The sequence below is a fragment of the Cebus imitator genome, unplaced genomic scaffold, assembly GCF_001604975.1.
Source record: "Cebus imitator isolate Cc_AM_T3 unplaced genomic scaffold, Cebus_imitator-1.0 Scaffold180, whole genome shotgun sequence".
NCBI classification, from domain to species: Eukaryota; Metazoa; Chordata; class Mammalia; order Primates; family Cebidae; genus Cebus; species Cebus imitator.
In genome coordinates this window covers 1,431,877-1,452,499 of record NW_016107495.1, presented here as the reverse complement: position 1 = coordinate 1,452,499, position 20,623 = coordinate 1,431,877, and the positions used below count along the sequence as shown (strand labels likewise).

At 49.0% G+C, this 20,623-nt stretch overlaps 1 protein-coding gene and 1 long non-coding RNA gene across 2 annotated transcripts; one reads left to right on the top strand and one right to left on the bottom strand.

The window, feature by feature from the left end:
* The first annotated feature begins 14,034 nt into the window (after positions 1-14,034).
* LOC108315951 (KHDC3-like protein) lies at positions 14,035-14,808 on the top strand. Its single transcript, XM_037744606.1, has one exon. It carries the CDS (start codon positions 14,039-14,041, stop codon positions 14,603-14,605), a length of 567 nt encoding a protein of 188 aa, XP_037600534.1. The 5' UTR covers positions 14,035-14,038; the 3' UTR covers positions 14,606-14,808.
* Positions 14,809-16,213: 1,405 nt separating this feature from the next.
* On the bottom strand, positions 16,214-18,232 carry LOC108315976. Its single transcript, XR_001830136.2, has 4 exons — positions 18,039-18,232; positions 17,331-17,452; positions 16,765-16,935; positions 16,214-16,587 (listed from the first exon to the last, which is right to left on the bottom strand). It is a non-coding gene; the product is annotated as an uncharacterized LOC108315976 (long non-coding RNA).
* Between the last annotated feature and the right edge of the window lie 2,391 nt (positions 18,233-20,623).

Genomic DNA, 20,623 nt, shown 5'->3' with positions numbered 1-20,623 from the left:
AAATTAGATGGGCACGGTGGCAGGCACCTGTAATCACAGATACTTGGGAGACTGAGGCAGGAGAATTGCTTGAACCTGGGGAGGGAGCACAGAGGTTGCAGTGAGCTGAGATCGCACCAGTGGACTCCAGCCTGGGCGACAGAGTGAGACTGCATCTCAAAAAATAAATAAATAAAATTTTAAAAAATAAATTGCGTTACCTTGAGTGAGTAACCTAACTGCCGTGGGCCTCAGTTTCCTTGCCTGTAAAATGGTAATGACACCAATAGTACCTACAGCAGAGAACTTACAGAGGATTAGAGATGGTACACATGAAGCTGGTAAATTTTTTCATGTGGTAAGTGCTCAATAAATATTAGCTGTTATTGTTCATTTGAAATAATTTTAAGGCTGGGAGCAGTGGCTCATTCCTGTAATCCCAGTGCTTTGGGAGGCTGAAGCAGGAGGATCACTGGAGGCCAGAAATTCAAGACCAGCCTGGGCAACAAAATGAGATCCCCCGTCTCTACAAAAAAAATTGAAAAATTAGCCGGGCATGGTGACATGTGCCTTTAGCCCCAGCTACGCAGGAGGATCTCTTGAGCCCAGGGATTTGAGGCTACAGTGAGTGAGCTATGATCAGATGACTACACTACAGCCTGGGTGACAGAGACCCTGTTTCAAAAGAAAAACCAAATAATTTTAAAATAATTTGTCATTTCGTTTCTTATTACAAAAATAATCCTTTTTTTTTTTTGAGATGGAGTCTTGCTCTGTCACCAGGCTGGAGTGTAGTGGTGTGATCTCGGCTCACTGCAACCTCTGCGCACCCCTCCCTGGGCTCAAGCAATTCTCCTGCCTCAGACTCCCAAATAGCTGGAATTACAGGTGCATGCCACCATGTCCATCTAATTTTTTAATTTTTAGTAGAGATGGGGTTTCACCATCTTGGCCAGGCTGGTCTTGAACTACTGACTTTGTCATCCGCCTGCCTCAACCTCCCAAAGTGCTGGAATTAGGTATGAGCTACCGCACCTGGCCAGGTGGCTCCTGGGTTCAAGGGATTCTCCCGAGTAGCTGGGATTACAGGAACATGCCACCACGCCCAGCTAATTTTTATATTTTTAGTAGAGACAGGGTTTCAGCATGTTGGCCAGGATGGTCTCGACCTCCTGACCGCACGATCTGCCTTCCTCACCCTCCCAAAGTACAGGGATTACCGGCATGAGGCACTGGGCCCTGCCCTACAAAAGTAATACGTGTTAATTACGGAAATTTTGGAAAATACAGATATACAAACAAGGAAATAAAAATAAAAATCACTGTACCCCGAAATTCTGTGAGAATTGCTGTTGATACTTTGGAACATATTCTTCTGGGCTGTGATGTATCTACAATGTTTAGCATATTGTACATATTATTTTATAACTTGCTTTGTTCACTGTATATAACAGACATTTGCTATTTACCACGTCAGGTGTTCAGCTTAGTGCTAAGGGTTCTGACATGAACAGGAGAGACACCTAGGTCTTGGGAGTGAGTGAAATCTAGAAGTAAGAAAGACTTATCAGCCAATAATTACAGGGGACAATTCGATAGAAATCACCTTGATACAAAGAAGGATTTGCTCAGCTCAACCTTGAGATGTTGAAATGGCTTTTCAGAGGTTCTCAGTGGGTAAAGGACGTTTCAGACAGAGAAATGGGGAAGTCCTACCTGGGCAGAGGAAACAGTGTGCAGGCCAGCTGCGGCATGTTTGGTCTGTTTCAGTAAGTGGATCATAGCAGGAGGCAGGATGGAACAGCAGCGTGGCTGGGACCAGCTTCCTAAGGGGCCTTAAATGCCATGCCAATGTTTCTGGGCACTGCACAGTCTTCAAGAGTTAGAACAGATCGCCAGCCTTCCAATGCTTCCTCTCATTACATGGTATTTAGATTCTCAGACTTCAGAGCCAGGTCGGCTGAGTTCAAACCCTGTCTGTGCAACTACAAGCTGTGTGACCTTGGGCGAGTTACTTAACCATTCTGAACCTTGATTCCTCCTGCCAACAATGGAAAAAATAATAGAACCAATCTCTCTGGGTTGCTGTAAATATTAAATGAATTTACAGTTCATGTGACATGCTATAAGCAAATGTTTGGCACACAGTAAGCACTGAGTATTTGTTGTTATTTGTCATCTACCATCACCTCAACTCTCTCTTCTAGAGTTCAATCTTCTGTAATTTAACCCCAAGGAAGTTTAAGAGCAAGGTGGGCTGCCTAGCACCCTGGTTTGCAGGAGCGGGTTGTTTGTCAGAGCTGGAGCTGGGGAGCTTCCAGCCAAACCCTGAGACTTGGGAAGGGATCAAGAAAGGAGCCTCCTTACCGACCACTTGTGGGGGCTCCTAGCTAACATCCCGTCCCTCCTCCCCACTGTCAGGAAGGCATCCCCAGGGCTGGAACAGGCCCATACAGCTGCCTTCTCTCTTAAGGAGAGAGCTGTGATGGAAATCCTTTTCTCTAGGGAGGAAGTGGGCAGGGAGTGACATTTGTGTCCCCACCAGTATGCAAATCATCTTATGAGACAAATGATTTTGCAGGAAAACACATCCTGTTTCCTTTAGAACATTTCCCTTGATGTCTGGGGGTAACTGGTGGGGATGCTCAGGGTCAGAACAAGTGTTCAAGAAGCTCCTGCCCCTGTCCCCAAGAAGCCAGAGGGGTGGTAGAGAAGGGACTAGGCTTGGCAGCTGAAAAGAAAACTGGCCCCGGGCACACAAGCTCCCCCCAGCCAGGTTTTCGCAGATGACAAGGGTGCAGGGAGGCCTGGTGGAGCAGGGTCTGGGGAGCCAGGGGTTCTGACTTCTAGGGCTAGCTCAGCCCCTCACCAGCAGCATGACCTTGGACAAGTCCTTTCCCTCTAGGCCTGCGTTTCTTTATCTGTAATAGGAGAGAGTTAAATGAAATCAAGTGTTTGTAATTTGGGGTACATAGATCCCTAAATCATGAATGGGCTTCAGGGGATTGCTGCCACCCCTCCAGTGTTGCAAATATACAATGTGCATGTGTATATTTTTCTGCAGAGGTATGCAAAGCTGTCATTAGTTCACAGAGGGATCTATTACCCAGACAGAAGCTTAGGTGGCCTCTTGGGCCCCTTGAGCTGGGTGCTGGGCAGATGGAAGTTTCTCAAGGCCAAGGATATGCCTTTAACACCAGCAAGTTATAGTATCTGCCACACTGTAGAGGCTCAGTGTTTGTTGAATGAATGAATGAATGACACTCATCAAATGCTGGGTAATGAGCACAGCAAAGGGTGGAGATGAATATTGGTGCAGGGTCTCAGCTGTGGGAGTGAAGTGGGCCAGTGAAAGGGCTAGCAAGGGGTCAGGGTTGGGGAGAACAGGAGAGGTGTCTGAGAATGTATCCTGGGTCTGCTCAGCGCAGGGGCTGTCTGGCTTGGGTTTCTCGTCACTACCAGCCATGCACACCTCTTGTACCCCTTTGTTCCTTATGGAAGACCCAGCCAAGCCAAACTCAGCCCCAGGTTCAGCAACTAAATCAGTTTGGTTGCAGTAATTAAAATTCTCAACTTTCTCCAATCAGAAAATCCATCGCACTTGAAGAATGTAGCCTGGTCTCCAGGGGTCACTGGAACTGGTCTGCCTGCCAAGGACACCTCCAGCCCTAACTATCCCCTATACCCTTCGTTTAAGCACTGGCCCCACCTGGACTTTGGGCTGAACTCTGTCACCCTCCAGTATCGTGAGCTCTCCCTGTCCACTCATACCTTCTTGCTGGCCTACAAACATGCACTGGTTTCTACGCTGGTCTCTCTTGTCCTTAAAATGCCTTCACAAATTTTTTATGATCTTTGAAAATGCTTGTGAGTTGATGATTAGGACACACATGCACGTGCACACACACACACACACACACACACGCATGTACAATTGTAGATCTGTAGTAGTCTCAACCCCAAAATATAAAACATGTAGAAATACATATACACAAACATAATGTTTTGATGTTTGCTCAGTCTTCAGACCATTCTGTTTCTCCCCTTTTGTTATAAAGGAAATGTGCTCAGATGAGAGGGATTTTGAGAACTCAGTAACAGAGGAGGCACAGGGGCTGATGGCTTCCGTATGGCAGGGGAGACCCCCAGGGAGGACGACGGCATGGTCCAAGATCCAGAGGCCCCCAGGCAGGTACAGACCTGCTAAAAGAAGCTCATGCAGTTCCCTGGGAAGGCCAGGCTTGGGAAAACTGGTTTCAGCTAGGCAGGCCCTTGGAGGTAGGACCTCAGCCCATTGGAAGGAGTAGGGGGAGGGAGTTGGTGCAGGACCCAGCAGAATCTATTCCCTTGGAGAGGGGTGGCAAGGTCTGGGGCCAGGCCTGGGGCTCATGGCTGAGCCCGCTCTGCCTGGAGAATTGGGGCAGACCAGCTTTCCCCCCAGGCAGAGGCCAGCACAGGAGAGGCAGATGAGAGATGGTAGGGATTCCCAGTTCATTTCCCCAGGGCTCACCTCAGCAGGCTAGATACAGCCGCGGAAGTCAAGCATGGGGGAAATGCGTCCTCTCATTTCTCAAGGGAGAACTGGAAGCTGTTTCCCCCTTTGCACTTTTCAGTCTGGCTTCCAGCCTCATCTGTTTTCTGGGACCATTCTCTTTCCAGAGCCCCAGAGGCCTCCATCCAACAGCTCCAGTGTTAACAGTGCCAGTGCCCACTTCCTGGAACCCTCTGCATGCTTGGCCTTCCTGGCCTCAAGCTCCCCAGTGTCCTTCCCCTCGGGTCACCCCTTCTTCCTTTACTGTGCTCTTGCCAAGCCCTTCTTTCCCTGCTATGGGACCTGCCAATGCGCAGGACTTGGGATTTTGCTCTTCCTTCTCTACAGTGTGCTCCCTTAGAAAAGTCAGGTCTCTCTGGGATTGATGCTTCCACATCAACAACATAATAGATAGTAGAGAGTCATGGTCACCACTGGGTAGGGGATAGGTTTTTAAAAAATACTATCATCCTCCACTTTGGGAGGCTGTGGGTGGATCACCTGAGGTCAGGAGTTTGAGATCAGCCTGGACAATATGGTGAAACCCCATCTCTACTAAAAATACAAAAATTAGCTGGGCATGGTGGCGCATGCCTCTAATCCCAGCTACTCTGGAGGCTGAGGCAGGAGAATCGCTCAAACCGAGGAGGCAGAGGCTGCAGTGAGCTGTGATCATGCCACTGCACTCCAGCTCGGGCAACAGAGCAAGACTCTGTCTCCAAATAATAATAATAATATCATCCTCACTTTGCAGATGAGAAAAAAATTCAGGTGAGTTAGGAGACCCACGCAAGGGTCACCCACCTTAGGCCACCCACCCTTTTACCACCTTCTCTTCCATCGTGGCCCCATCCCCCGCAGTCACCTGTGAGGCTATAACACCACAGAAGGAAGCGCCACTTAATCACGAGTGACTGGGCCAACTCCTCCTGCCCAACCCCATGCCACGGCCAGATCATTGTCAAGCTGTCCCAGGCATGAGTCATGGCCACTCCCTGACCTGACTTGAACATTGGCCTTGGGAGCAATACCGAGCTGTCAATCTGACTTCCTCTTCCTTTCTCCCCTCTTCCCCTGCTCAGAGCATTGGGGGAGGGAGGAGTTGTAGTTCTCTTTTTTCCAGAATATTATTAAAGTAATCACAGGCAACCAGGCATGGTAGCTCACACCTGTAGTCCTAGCACTTCGGGAGGCTGAGGCAGGTGGATCACCTTGAGGTCGGGAGTTCGAGACCAGCCTGGCCAACATGGCAAAACCCTGTCTCTACTAAAACTACAAAAATTAGCAGGGTATGGTGGTGCATGCCTATAATCCCAGCTACTTGGGAGGCCGAGGCAGGAGAATTGCTTGAACTCAGGAGGCAGAGGTGGCAGTGAACTGAGATTGTGCCATTGCACTCCAGCCTGGGTGACAGTGAGACTCCATCTCAAAAAAAAAAAAAAAAAGAATCATAGGCTATAGTAGTGCTGTTGCCATTTGACCAGTATCTATTACAATGAGTGTCTACTATACACCCAGAACTTTCTTGGGTTCTAGGGATATAGCAATTAGCAGAAAACATTCTTTTTTTTTATTCTTCTTTGAGATAAGAGTCTCACTCTGTCACCCAGGCTGGAGTGCAGTGATGCAATCTCAGCTCACTGCAAACTCAGCCTCCCAGGTTCAAGTGATTTTCGTGCCTCAGCCACCCGAGTAGCTGGGATTACAGCTATGCACCACCAAACCCAGATAATTTTTTTGTATTTTTTAGCAGAGACAGGATTAGTAGAGACAGGCTATGGAATTTGTATTTTTTAGTAGAGACAGGGTTCACCATGTTGGCGAGGCTGGTCTCAAACTCCTGGCCTTAAGTGACCCGCCCACCTCAGCCTCCCAAAATGCTGGGACTACAGGCATGAGCCATTGCACCTGGCACAGAACAAATTTTTATTCTATATATTGTAATAGAACTGTATTGAATGAAGTATTTCAGCCTTGGATGACACATGCTTAAACCCATGAAGATGAGAGGGCCCAAACGCTTTCACCATCGAGGAAACTTACTGTTTTGTCTGCTCAGAATGGCACCTCCCTTCTCTGGGGGAACTGCTCCTTCACCAATCCAGCTGTCATTACGGAAGGAGCTGCCAATTATTGTGTATTGCTCCAGTGTTCACAGGAATGAGCATGGAACCCAGGTTGGGCCAGTCACTGAAGGCTAGAGCCCCTTGGCCACAGTGATTGGTCTAGGAAGAGTCACATGATCTGGGTTGAACAAGTCAGAATGCTTCCATAGCTTTTTCCTTTAAAAATGTTTTAAATTAATTTTAAATGCATAAATTATACATGAATATGTTATCATTGAAAAAGTTCAAACCTGACAGTCTCCTGCAGTCTCAATGCTTAATCTTAGCTTCACCAGAGATAACCAAGGTGATTTAGTGACTCTAGACCTTTCTCTATGCATTTTCATACATTTAGAAATATGTTATAAGCGTATACAGAGAAATATGTATTATTATTTCAAGGTTTTGTTTTGGTTTATGCTTGAGTGAGATCATATTGTATCTATGTATTACAAATTACATTTTTCATCTACCAAGATGTCTTAGGGGTTTATGTCAGTACATACTTCATTCTTTTTAATAGTTTCCATGTTTTCAGTGTATAAAATACACCATGGTTTAAAGATGGGCATTTAGGTTATTCTTAATTTTTCACTACAAATAATTCAGATAACATCCTGGCCTGTGTTTCCTGTGCGCATATGCGAGTTACTGATCTGGATTTTGAGATATGGCATCAGGAGATCCATGATAACCATATTTCAGATCATGAGATACTGACAAATTTCCCTCCAGAGGGACTGGGACCATTTATGTTCCCTTGAATAGTGTATCAGAGCATTAGGGTCTCCATTTTCCATTCCTTCCTCAGTACAGGAGAAGAAGAAAGTTTAACATTTTTGAACTGCAATGACTGCACACTGGTATGCTGCTGCTTGCTGTCCTCTAGCTGGAGCTGGCGAGGAGGAATGCTTTCCTCTCTGGCCATTGGGCTGTGAGGATGGGCACACAGAGCCTCACAGCCTTGAGAGGTGGTGGATAAACCGACATCCAGAGGGGAGGGTAAGTCCCAAGGATGTCCACTCCTTGAACCCAGGTGTTGTATCCCTGCTGTGTCCACAGTAGTTTATGTAAGGCAACACCTTCACCTTTGGAGCTCAAGCTAATTAGAATTTTGCTTCTGTTACTTTCAGCCAGAAGACTGAACTCACAATTAAAATGTATAAATGACCATTGTGTCTCATCCTTGACCCTGAGAACACAAAGTTTACACTGATTATTTTCTCGTTGTTCCATTTCTCCTCCCCTCCTCGTTCCTTACTTTCCTCATGCCCACGTTCCTCTCCCCAGGCACCATATTGAGGGGGTTCAGATCACCTGTCGGGTCCTTTTCAGAGAGGGCAGAGGAGAGCAGGAAACAAAGCCCCGGGAACAGGAGGCAGGAGGGACATATGCCTGATCCCCTGTGGAATCTTTCCAGAGTGAACACAGGCACTCTTAGTTTCTGTGACTAGGACTTAGGTCAATGTCTCTGTTTTAACAGAAAAAAAAGAGAAAGGGAGAGAGAGAGAGTGAGAGAGAGAGAGAGAAAGGGAGGGAAGAAAGGAAGAAAGAAAAAAAGAAGGAAAAGGAAGAAAGAAAGAAAAGAAAGAGGAAGAGAGCAAAAACTAAAAGACACAGTGTAAGAATCTGCCCTCCCTTTTGTTTTTGATTATCATACCCCGCCCCCCAACACTGAGTGAAAACTCATTTTGTTAAAAATCTACATGGCAGTTTCAGCTTCTTAGACACAGACAAAACATAAACACATAAACACAGGCTGTCAGTGTTCTTTTGATGGTAGTATGTGTTTATTGTTTTATTTTACTAATAAAAGAGTGAGAATAGGGAGCTAAATTATACCCAATCCAGAATAAAAGGAGAGCAGCTCAATACTTATGCCCATAATGACACCAGGTCCCCCATTTGTAGGACACTGGGGCCTGGTTCACAGCAAGACGCTGTCAAATGATGTCTCCAGTGGCCACGACCCAAGGTGCTAGAGAGTCCTAAGTGTAACCCTTCTCAGATATGAGCTCATTTCTCCCTGGAATGATTCTGAGAAGTAGGAATGGGGTAGAAACAACATCTCCATTTCAGACAGGGGGGACCCTGGGGAAAGAGGCTGTGTCCTTCATGGCCAAACAGTGAGACAGGAATGGGCCAAATCCTCCCCTCCCAAGACTATATGTCTGAGAAAACTGCTGGAGAAAGACTAGCCAGGCTGGAAGCCTAGGTGCAGGAGGTGGAGGGAGGGCCAGTGAGCCCCCAGCACGAGTGCATGGCCAGGAGAGCTGGGAGAAGGGTCATGTACCCTGACATTCTCAGAGGGGGAGACGCAAGAGTAGCAACTGCAGCCTCTCATCATGACCCAGTAAATCCTCAGTAAAATGAAGCCTCTGCCCCACCATGTTTGGTGGGAAAGAATTGCTTTCTAGAAGCTGCTAAAGGGGCTGAATTTTGCATTACATTGGCTGGGGTCAAAAGCAAGTTGTCTACCAGACACCTGTATGTGCATATTTGCTTTATTCACTGCTGTATCCCCGGTATCTAGAACAGTGTCTGGCACACAGTGGATGCTCAGAAAATATTTGTGGAATAAACACAAAGAACTCTTTACATCTGCAATTTCTGCCACACCACCTCTGTGTCACATCCTTTCTTCAAAGTCTGGCTTAATATTCACAGAGACTTCTCTGTGGCTGACCCACTCCATGCCCAGCACTAAAGCCTTGGCTCCCTCTGGGGAGCTCTCCGAGCTCCGCAGTGAGAGCTGCTAGCACTTGCCTTTTGCCTGTGGCCTGGGCAGGGCTGTGGACTTTTCATCCCGGTTCTTCAGGCAAGGTTTCATACCCGCACCCTACTGTGGGAGTGGACGAACTTCATCCGGATCACAACTCCCGGGCTCCTTGGAGTTCGGCACCCTTTATCACTTTTCTCTGAGCTAAGGTTGAAGTCTCAACACTCACATGGGTTAGCATAGGTGACTACGAGCAAAGCTTCAACTCTCTCAGCCTCAGTTCACTCATCATAAAGCGGGTAGGAAACAGCTAAAAACGCCATTCCTGATCACCTGACGATGATATGGTGAGGATAAATGAGGGCAGATGGCCGTGCGCAGTGGCTCACACCTGTAATCCCAGCATTTTGGGAGGTCAAGGTGGGCAGATCACTTGAAGCCAGGAGTTCAAGACCAGCCTGGTCAACATAGTGAAATCCTGTCTCTACCAAAATACAAAAATCAGCCAGGCGTGGTGGCAGGCACCTGTAATCCCAGCTACTTGGGAGGTTGATGCAAAATTGCTTGAACCTGGGAGGCAGAGGTTGAAGTGAGCCAAGATTGCGCCACTGCACTCCGATCTGGACAACAGAGACTCCATCTCCAAAATAATAATAATAATAAATAAATAAATACAAAAAATTAGATGGTTGCAGTGGCTCATGCCTGCAATCCCAACACTTTGAGAGACCAAGGGGAGGTAGATCACTTGAGGCCAGGAGTTCAAGACCAGCCTGTCCATCATGGTGAAACCCTATCTCTACTAAAAATACAAAAAATTAGCTGGGCATAGTGGTGCACATCTGCAATCCCAGCTATTTGGGAGGCTGAGGCAGGAGAATTGCTTGAATCCAGGAGGTGGAGGTTGCAGTGAGCCGAGATCACACCATTGCACTCCAGCCTGGGCGACAGAGTGAGTGGGACTCCTTCTCAAAACAACAGCAACAACAAGAAAAACTACAAATGAGGGCAAAAATGGGACCCTTCCTTGCCTCTGTCAGGCTCTGCAAAGCTGTGGGGCTGCTGTTTCCTAACTTTAGGCCACTGAACTAACAACAAATATCCACACCTTCATTGTCTACACCCAAGGCAGAGCAGGTGCCTTTTCCTCCATAGCCCTTAGCCCAGGCTGCTCTGTGCAAGCTCTGGCTGACTGTGGGCTGCAGGCTCCTGGGCTATCAAAAGGGCCTGGATGTGACACCCTGGCAGATGCTGCTGACTAGAGAAGGGGAGCCCTGGTCCCCTTCTTTCTTAGGTCACATAATCAGAAGCAGCAGCTATTCATCTATCTAGATGGGGAGCCACCGGCACGTGGAAGGCCATAGACACTTGGGTTAGACGCCTGCTAGGCTGAGACAGAGGCTGAAAGGTCATCAGGGACAGAGCTTGTCTCACCACTTAACCCTGAGCCCCACACAAGGACCAGAGCAAGTGTGGGGTGCACAAGCTGCTTCTCACCATGGTGTCAAGCAAAGGAAAATCCCCAAGGCCCTGGTGTGCAGGAGTAGTGAGACACCCCTTGTGCGTTGCCAAATTTAGCAAATAAAAATACAAGACAGACACCCCACTTAGATATGAATTTCAGATAAGCATCAGTATTTTAAAAATGTAAGTTTAAAAATGTAAGTATGTCCCATGGAATATTTGAGATATACTGATACCAAACATTATTTGTAATTTATCTGAAATTCAAATTTAACTGGGCATCCCCTATTTTACCTGGAAACCCTCCAGACCCTCCAGGGTTAAAAGGGCTGGGGGGTGGGGCGCCCGCAGCCACACCCCACTGGAGGTTCCAGGCATTCTCCCAGGAGGACGCTTCCTGCTGCCTGCCAGGTAGTGACCCCAGCAGCCCAGCACCAATGGAATGAGGAAAGGTAACGCAGCAGAGGGAAGAACTAGCGGTCCCCTTAGATTTCACCCTTGAGTCTCTTTGAGGTAAGAGCCACCTGTCACCTTCACAGGGCCTTGTCCACATCAAAGGAGGTCATGGCTGCCAAGCACTTTCACATTACAAGTGCCCTTCCCCTGCCAGGGGCATCGTGGTAGGGCCTGCACTTGCCTTTCCTCAGCTCTTAAGGGTTGGCATCCCTACTGACCCTCCCATTTCCCTGAGTCATCTCACCCACTGCCTGGCTCCAGTCACATCTATAAGTGGATGGCAACCCACTTAGCACTCCGGCCCCCTTTACAGTAGAATAAATATACACCACTTCTTCAGGGGAAACAGACTTGGACCCCTATTTTCATGTGCCTACTAGACACCATCCCAGGAGCCTTTCTGTCCCTGTCCCGCCCCCCTACCACTGCCCACAGGCAGACTCTGCCAGCTCTTATCTGAATAATGGAGACGGCCCCCAGCTTGCCCTGCCCAAATTCCCTGCCCACATCACACCCAGGGGTGAGTTTCTAAGTCTGACCATGGCCCTCCTCTGCATGAGACCCTTCCATGGCTTCCGCTTGGTCTTGTGATAAAGTCAAAACATCTTGCGTGTCTTCTGCTCTCATACAGCCATATTTCTTGTCATGTCACCAACTGCCAACACTGTGCCTCTTCTCCAGCCCACCGTCCCACCAAATGCCTCCAGCCCACTGTCCCACCAAATGCCTCCAGCCCACTGTCCCACCAAATGCCTCCAGCCCACTGTCCCACGGTCTCCTGCCCAGCCCGCCCTGCCCGGCATTCCTTGGTCTCTCAATGCCCTTCACTGATCCCTTTACTAGTGAAAGGATTAGCAGAGCTCCCACATCCATCCCTGAAGAGTGGGGATCTTTGCCTTCCTACAAGGCTTCTTAGGGTCTGAGAGAGAATCAAATGAGAAAGGGGATGTAAAACTATTTCGTAAACTGAAAAAAGTTTGTAAGAGGTGAAGAAGAATAAAGTGACCAATGGTCTGGGAGAGCCTTATAAGCTTCCTTATCAGCTGACCTCAGAGGCCCACAAGAAGCACAGGGGAACAAGCATGTGAGGGGCCTGGGGAAGCTGTGGCATTTGAGCTGGGAAGTGTGATGGGTGGGTAATGCTTTGGGTGGGGAGGGGGCATAATTACTGGAGCAGCCATAACCTATTTGTGAGGTCTGTGTCTGCATGAAAACCCCTAGAGAGACAGGGGTGGTGACAAGGCGGTGCAGGATGGTGGGGCTTAGGCCCCTTCCTTCCAGCTCAGCCAGGTGAGTCATCCGGAGGTGCTGGCCCAAATCTCAACTCCTCCACTTGAGACTGAGCTGAAATGGTCCAGAGGATGTGCCCAGAGGATGGAGACAGCAATACAGTGAATGAGTCATGGAGCTGAGTCAGAGCCCACTCAGCCCCTTTCAGAGCTCTGACGAAGGCTGTGCCAGCACAGCGGCATTCTTCCAGTCTTGCCCCTTCCCTACACACACATGCACACAACATGCACGTGCACACACGCGCACATACACAAACACCCCTACAAACCTATGACCTCACAATATGCTTCTGACTGCTAGCCTCACTTACTTCACAGGTTCAGTGAAATCCCACTGAGGCTCCCATGTAATAGGCTTTCTTCACGCCCACATTTATTCATTCACTGTTCAGGTACTGGATAAAAACCCAGTCCTTGCCTTCAAAGAGCTCTCCACCCAGCAGAGGAAACACAGTCTCCAACCATGCCTTGTCACTGCACAGGGAGCAAGGCATGGCCGTGGGAACACCTCACACAGCATCAGTATCTGGACTGATAGACGGGGGAATGAGGAACATAGACCCTCAAAGACGGATGAGTCAAGAAGCCACTGCTCTAAACATCTGGTCCCAGGACTCCCAAGCCTGGTCCCCTCTACTTTCCAGTGGGAACACCAAGCCTAAAGGTGCGTCTACACAGACCCAAACAGCATCGTTTCCTTTCTCTTCCAATTAATGTGGATATTTTGACATATGCAGGAATAGCCTAGGCTAATGGTCACAGAACATGTTCTGGTCTGAACTATTTTCAATATGAAGACTGAATTTTGGCTTTGAATCAGCAGCAGAGCCACCTGATTATATAAGAAAATATGCAATACTAAAACTGGGATAACTTAGAAGTCATCTAATTCCAGGCTCACTGCTTGCTTCATTTCGTAGGAGTAGAAACTCAAATCCAGAGAGGAAAAAGGAAGTCTTCTGATAATTTCCATCTATTTTCCAGTCCTTAAGTAAATATAATTTTTACTACAAAAATAAACCACATTAGAAAACAAAAAAGAAAAACCAGCTGGGCGCCGTGGCTCACGCCTGTAATTCCAGCACTTTGGGAGGCTAAGGCAGACGGATCACCTGAGGTCAGGAGTTCGAGGCCAGACTGGCCAACATGGTGAAACACCGTTTCTACTAAAAATACAAAAATTAGCTGGGCATGGTGGCACACACCTGTAATCCCAGCTACTTAGGAGACTGAGGCAGTTGAATCTCCTGAGCCCCGAGGCAGAGGCTGCAGTCAGCCGATATTGCACCAATGCACTCCAGCCTGAGGGACAGTGCAAGACTCTGCCTCAGAAAAAAAAAAAAGAAAGAAAGAAAAGAAAAACCACATTAATCTCAATACACTAACATAACTATTGATATCATTTTGCTACTATTTCTTTACAATTTCTGTTCACACAGTTGTAATCATACAATATATGCCATTTGTATGTTACTTTTTAAATTTGCCAAAAGCAATGTCACTCCAGGTGCTCGGTCAGCTCCCCAAGCAGTTCTGCTGGTTCCACTCTGAGTTTCTGAAGAATCCGAAGGTAGTTCACCTGGAGGTTTGGCTGGTGGAAAAGATCTTCGGCAGGGGCGGAGAGTGCATCCTGCAAGTCCAGGGTCTGTCCCAAATCCTGATTCATGTGAATCACTTGGACCCCAGCGGCGAGGCTGAGATCTTGATATTTGGGAGGCCTTCTTACCAGGAGGACACCATCAAGATGATCGTGAACTTGGCTGGCTATCACCACCAGCTCCAGGCGAAAGGCTCAGAAAAGACCCTTGCCCAGGATGTAGCCACTCAGAAGGCCGAAACCCAGCGGTCTTCAATAGAAGTCCGGGAAGCCAGGACCCAGCGTTCGGTAGAGGTTCGGGAGGCCGGGACCCAGCGTTCGGTGGAGGTCCTGGAGGTCGGGACACAGGGTTCTCTGGTGGAGGTGTGGGAGGCCGGGACCCAGCAGTCCCTCAAGGCTGCCAGTGAGTTGGGGACCCAGCGATCTCCCGAAGCTGCCAGCAAGGCATGGACCCAGTGGTTTTAGGAGGATGCCCAGGACCCAGTTACTAGGTTATGAAGGCATTTCGGGCCCTGGAACCAGAGCCAGTCAGGGGTTAAGTGGAAGCCCAATACACTTAAGCCCCAGAATGTGGGGTTGGGGGTGGGGGAATGATGATGTGAATTGTTTTTGTTTTACCCCTTCTGTTGAATGGTTGCAAACACAAACTTGAGTTCTAATAAAGAATTGCATTTCAAAATAAATAAATAAATAAATAAATAAATAAGTAAATTTGACTTTATGTTCTAAGAACTTCCACCACATTTTTACTCTTCATAACCATCATTTTAATGACTATGTAATATTTCAGCAAGGAGATGTTCTTAATTTTTTCATGACTTACTTATCATTTCCTTATTGGAGGACATTTAAGTTATGCCCTAAATATGACTAACATAATGCTAGATATTGCTGTTTTCATTTATTTGTTTCTCTGGGATACAGAGATTTCCATAAATGGAATTGCTATGAGGTAAAAGGTGTGAACATTTTAAAGTCTTTTGGTACATGTTAAAAAATTGCTTTAAGACTGTACTAATTAGGCTGAGCATGGTGGCTCACACCTGTAATCCCAGCTGGGAGGCCAAAGGGGGCAGATCACTTGACATCAGGAGTTCAAGACCAGCCTAGCCAACATGGTGAAAACCCGTCTCTACTAAAAATACAAAAATGAGGTGGCATGCGCCTGTAATTCCAGCTACTTAGGGGGCTCAGGCAAGAGAATTGCTTGAACTGGGAGGCTGAGGTTGCAGCGCGCCAAGATCGCGCCTCTGCACTCCAGCCTGGGAAACAGTTTATGGCTTTAAATAAAACAATAATTTCTCCATTTCAACATGTGACCAAAATGTTTATACCTTCTGACTCACCAATTCCATAAGAATTCTGGAAATAACCATCAGGTGTGCCCTGATGTCAGGGCACTTATGTCAGGATACCACTGAAGAATATGATGGTATAATATTAGGTATCTTAAAATGTATATGTGGCCAGGCGCGGTGGCTCACACCTGTAATCTCAGCACTTTGAGAGGCTGAGGTGAGTGGATCAACTGAGGTCAGGAGTTCATAACTAGCCTGACCAACACAGTGAAACCCCGTCTCTACTAAAAATACAAAAAATTAGCTGGATGTGTTGGTTGGCGCCTGTAATCTCAACTACTCAGGAGGCTGAGGCAGGAGAATCACTTTAACCCGGGACGTGGCGTTTGTGGTGAGCCGAGATCGCAACACTGCACTCCAGCCTGGGCAACAAGAGCTAGACTCTGTCTCAAAAAAAAAAAAAAAGTATACATGTATTAAAGTCTATGAGGGGGCTTACGGGAGAAAAATGTCTATATTTTACTGCATACACTTCTGTGTTGTTTTCATCTTTCACAATGAACACATATTATTTTTACAGTTTGCCAAATGACAAAGGTATTTCCATTTTGGAGACAAACACGGAAACCATTTCTGTTTTCATGTGCAGTGAGCATGCTGGTTAAGTGCATCAGAATCTCCACTCTAAATCTTACATGACCTTGAGTTTTCAAATGCTGATGATATCAGTGTCATAGGGTTATTATGTCACTTAAATGAAATAATTCCTGGAAAATACTTAGCACAAAGCCTTGCATTTAGTAAGTATTCATGAACACTAGCTACACTATTATTTTATTCTGACATTTCTTCTAGTCTGTGGAGGCCTCTACTCCCCTACTCACAATCTCAGCCACTGCTTCTTACTGCTTATCCCAGTAACAAGTAGTCTCCAGGGAACCAAGCCTGCCGGATGCCACATCAGCCACACACCTCTCCTTACGATTCTGTTTGGCAAACCAGAAGCTGTCAGCCCCAGGGCAACACAGAGGCAGGAGGCAGGAGGCAGGAGGGAAGGAGCGCAGCACATATGTGTGTGGGCAAGGCCCAGGAGCACGCACGAATGCTCGTTCCCTTCCAGACAGCAGTGAGGATGCACCGCACTGGGAACTGGAAAAATGAGCGAGACTGTTTTCAGGAGAGCAACAGCTGGTGGGGAAAACACCCAGAGAAGTAAAAATAAGAATATCAGATCTTTTAAAAACTGAAAATCTTGAAGCACCTGTAATGTTCATGCTTATTTTCAGGAAAAAAAAAAACAAAAACAAAAACAAAGGCAAAACTCACTTTTTAGAAGGAAGAGCCCTAAGCTAATAAGAGGCCATGGCTGTTTAGGTGTCAGTAAGAGCCGGGACGCCGCAGACAGGGCCTGGGTCTGGACTCTGGATTCTGGCTTTTCCACAGGCTGGCTCTGTGAACACTGCCAAGCTGATTCATCTTTTGTCTCAGTTTTGTCATCTGTAACATGGGGATAATAAAAGTGCCTCGCTGATGGAGTTGTGAGGTTTGAAGGAGTGAATATGCACATACACATGCTCTGGAAGGGCCGCCTCTTGCCATTTTGTACATGGCTGTTTGCCCTTGACCCAGCTGTGTAGCAGAGCGCCCAGCTGGAGGAACCTCCCAGCCAGTTGGGGAGCACCTCTGAGGGTCATCCCTGCGGATGTGGCCGTCGGCAGGACCAGCCCTGTTTGCAGACCGAGCTTTTGCTTCCTCTCATCTTTCCTGAGGGAGACCCTGGGAAAGGAATGCCATCCTGCGGGGCCTTCCCCGGACACCAGGCAAACGGATGGGGAAGGTGCAGAGGTGGGCGGTGAGGAGGGGCCCCTGACGTCAGCCAGGGCAACGCTGACCTCCCGGACTGCAGCTGCTGGGGGGCCTATAGCTGGGTTGCCCAGGAAGGCAATGAGGGCTCCCAGGCAGCTTACTGTGTAGGGCCGACCCCAGCAGAGGCGCGGGGCCTGGTCATCAGGGGCTGGAATGGGAGAAAACAGAGACAGACAGAGAGGCCCTAGGGATCGAAGGAGCCCCAGGAGGGACCAGTAGGGTAAGTAGGGGGCTGTGAGGAGGCAGGGGCAAGAGGGTGTTGGGGAGATGGGAGACTAAAGCTGGGGTGGGGGATGGGAGGAGGAGACGGGGGCCACGAGGAGGGGTAAAGGAGAGGTGGCCTGTGGGGAAGGGGAGGAAGGAGGGGGGGGGGGGGGGGGGAGGAGGGGAAGGGGACAGGGAGGGAGGGAGCAGGGAAGCGTGGAAGGCGCAGGATCAGCCCAGGTTTGCGGGGATTGGGGCACCAGGAGGGACGGAGAGGTGAAGGGATGTGGGGAGGAGTGGATGGGGGAGGGAAGGGGAGGTGATGGGGCGTGGGGGGAGGAATGGATGGAGGACCAGCCCAGTTGTGGGGGGAGCGGGTAGGGGGAGAGGAAGGTAGGGGGTGTCGGGGAGGGGGAGAAAAGAGGAATGGGGGAGCGGGGGTGGGGGCGGAGGGGCGTTGCCCTGCCTGCTGCCTCCTCCCGCCCCGCGCCGCCCCCGCCTCTCGGCCCCTCAGGCCGGGCGCCACCCACACGCCTTCGACGCCGCGTCAAGCAGCCGCTGGGGAGGACGCGGCGGGAGCCTCAGATGCCACCTACTCCCGGCCGCTCTCCCAGTTGATGCTTCTATTTTAGGCAGCACATTATTTCCTGCTGTGATTTTTTCAGCCTTCTAATTCGGGCTCTGAGGTAAGCCGTGACATCCGCCGCGCGCCCGCAGCCCCCTCCCCGGCGGCGGCGCGATCCCGCCCGAGCCCGGCGACCTCCGGCCGCGCCTGCGTCTTCGCGGAGCCACTGAGCCAGGCCCGCCCCAAAACGGGCTCCCGGGAGGAGGGCTTCTCCCCTGCGCTGGGTGAAAGAGTCCAGCCACGAGGGATTGCTAGGCAAGGATTTGGATAAAGTGACAGGGAGGGACACATTGCGCCATGGTGTCCCGATCCGGGCAGGGGACTGCAGATGTTTCCATGAGGTTTAACATGGTTTTTTTCTGGACACGGGTCCCTTTGAGGATGTGATGACGGCCTTTCACCCTGTCCCCAGAAAGTGTCCAGAGCAAGCCGACAGCCCACACAGACACTGCGATTCTGCCTGTGGCTTCAGGCACGTCACCTCCTGACACCCTAGGGGCAACAGGACCCCAGGCTAAATAAAAGCCCAGCTCGGACGTCGACTCACTGACGCCTACTTCTACCCTCTCCCTCTATTGGCCTCATTACTTTTTTTTTTTTTTTTTTTTTTTGAGACAGAGTCTCACTTTGTCTCCCAGGCTGGAGTGCAGTGTCGCCATCTCCGCTCACTGCAACCTGCGTCTCCTGGCTTCAAGGGATTTTCCTGTCTCAGCCTCCTGAGTAGCTGGGACTACAGGCACACACCACCACACCCAGCTAATTTTTACATTTTTAGTAGAGACCAGGTTTCACCATGTTGGTCAGGCTGGTCTCGAACTCCAACGTCAAGCAATCCACCCTCCTTGGCCTTCCAAAGTGCTGGGATTACAGGCGTGAGCCAGCGTGCCCCAGCTTCAGCCTTATAACATTTAATAAACGTTTTTAAAACTGCTTTGTATGGGTGAGGCTCTTACCCCACAGTGGGCAGATGGAGGCCACATTGCAAACCGCTAAGGGAGTTCGCCGGCCTGCTCTTCAGGTGCCTGGCCTAGTTCATTACCTGGGTCCTGCCAGCATCTGGTAGTGGAAAAGGCACTGCAGTTGGATTCCAGGAGACTTGGGTTCCAGTTCTATAGTTAGTAGTTGCGTTCCCTTGGCCTCCCTGAGCCCCCACTTCATCTGTGCAATGGGAACTGTAATAAAGCTTCCCTCACCAGACTAAGGGAGTCAGTGCACAAAGGAGAAGGCCTAGTTTACTTCTTTTGAGTAACTCACACTTGCCTATTGCCCCTCAGGGTGGGCAGCATCCAGTAAATTTTGTGGTCATTTTTTTTTTTTTTTGAGACAGAGTCTCACTCTATCACCCAGGCTGGAGTGCAGTGGCGTGATCTCAGCTCACTGCAACCTCTGCCTCCCAGGTTCAAGCAATTCTCCTGCCTTAGCCTCCTGAGTAGCTGGGACTACAGGTGCGTGCCACCACACCCGACTAATTTTTTCTATTTTTTTTTTTTTTTTTAAGACGGTGTTTCACCACGTTGGTCAGCTGGTCTTGAACTCCCGACCTCAGGTGATCCGCCCACCTTGACCTCCAAAGTGCTTGGATTACAGGCGTGAGCCACCATGCCCGGCCTTTTTTCTATTTTTTAGTAGAGATGACGTTTCACTATATTGGCCAGGCTGGTGTCGAACTCCTGACCTCTTGATCTGCCTGCCTCAGACTCCCAAAGTGCTGGGATTATAGGCATGAACCACCGCGCCTGGCCGTGTGGTCATTTTTTAAACTAAACATGGGTGAACTGCAGCCCAGCACAGTGGCTAACACCTGTAATCCCAGCACTTTGGGAGGCTGAGGCAAACGGACACTTGAGGTCAGGAGATCGGGAACAGCCTGGCCAACATGGTGAAACCCCATCTCTACTAAAAATACAAAAATTAGCCAGGCATAGTGGCACATGCCTGTAATACCAACTACTCAGGAGGCTGAGACAGGAGAATCACTTGAAGCCAGGAGGTGGAGGTTTCAGTGAGCCAAGATGGCACCACTGCCCTCCAGCCTGGGTGTCACAGCAAGACTTATCTCAAAAAAAAAAACAAATAAAAAATAAAGATGGGTAAACTGAGTCCAAAATAAGGAAGTGATGTGAGATGAGCCATCCTATCTGCAGAATAATGAGTGAGCAGTCAAGAGCCATCCTCTGGCAAATGCAGAGCCTTGGGAGTCAGCCTTGGAAGCCGGCCTGCTTGCCGGCCTGCTTGTCAGTCCACAGTCCCTTTTCCCACAGGTGTTGAAAGGGGCTCCTCAGTCTCATCCACCCCATGTACTCCGTCCCTACCATCTGCAAACTCTCCTTCCTCCGTCTTTATTAGAGCTTCCATTTTCTCTGGCACGCCCTCTGGTTACTGTCCTAACGCCTTCTCCCTGCCTTGGGAGATGTCTGCAGTTTTACTCCAGCTTGGTTCCCTTCCTGCCCCTCTCATTGCTCCTTCTCTAGTGTTAGCTCCTCTTCCTTT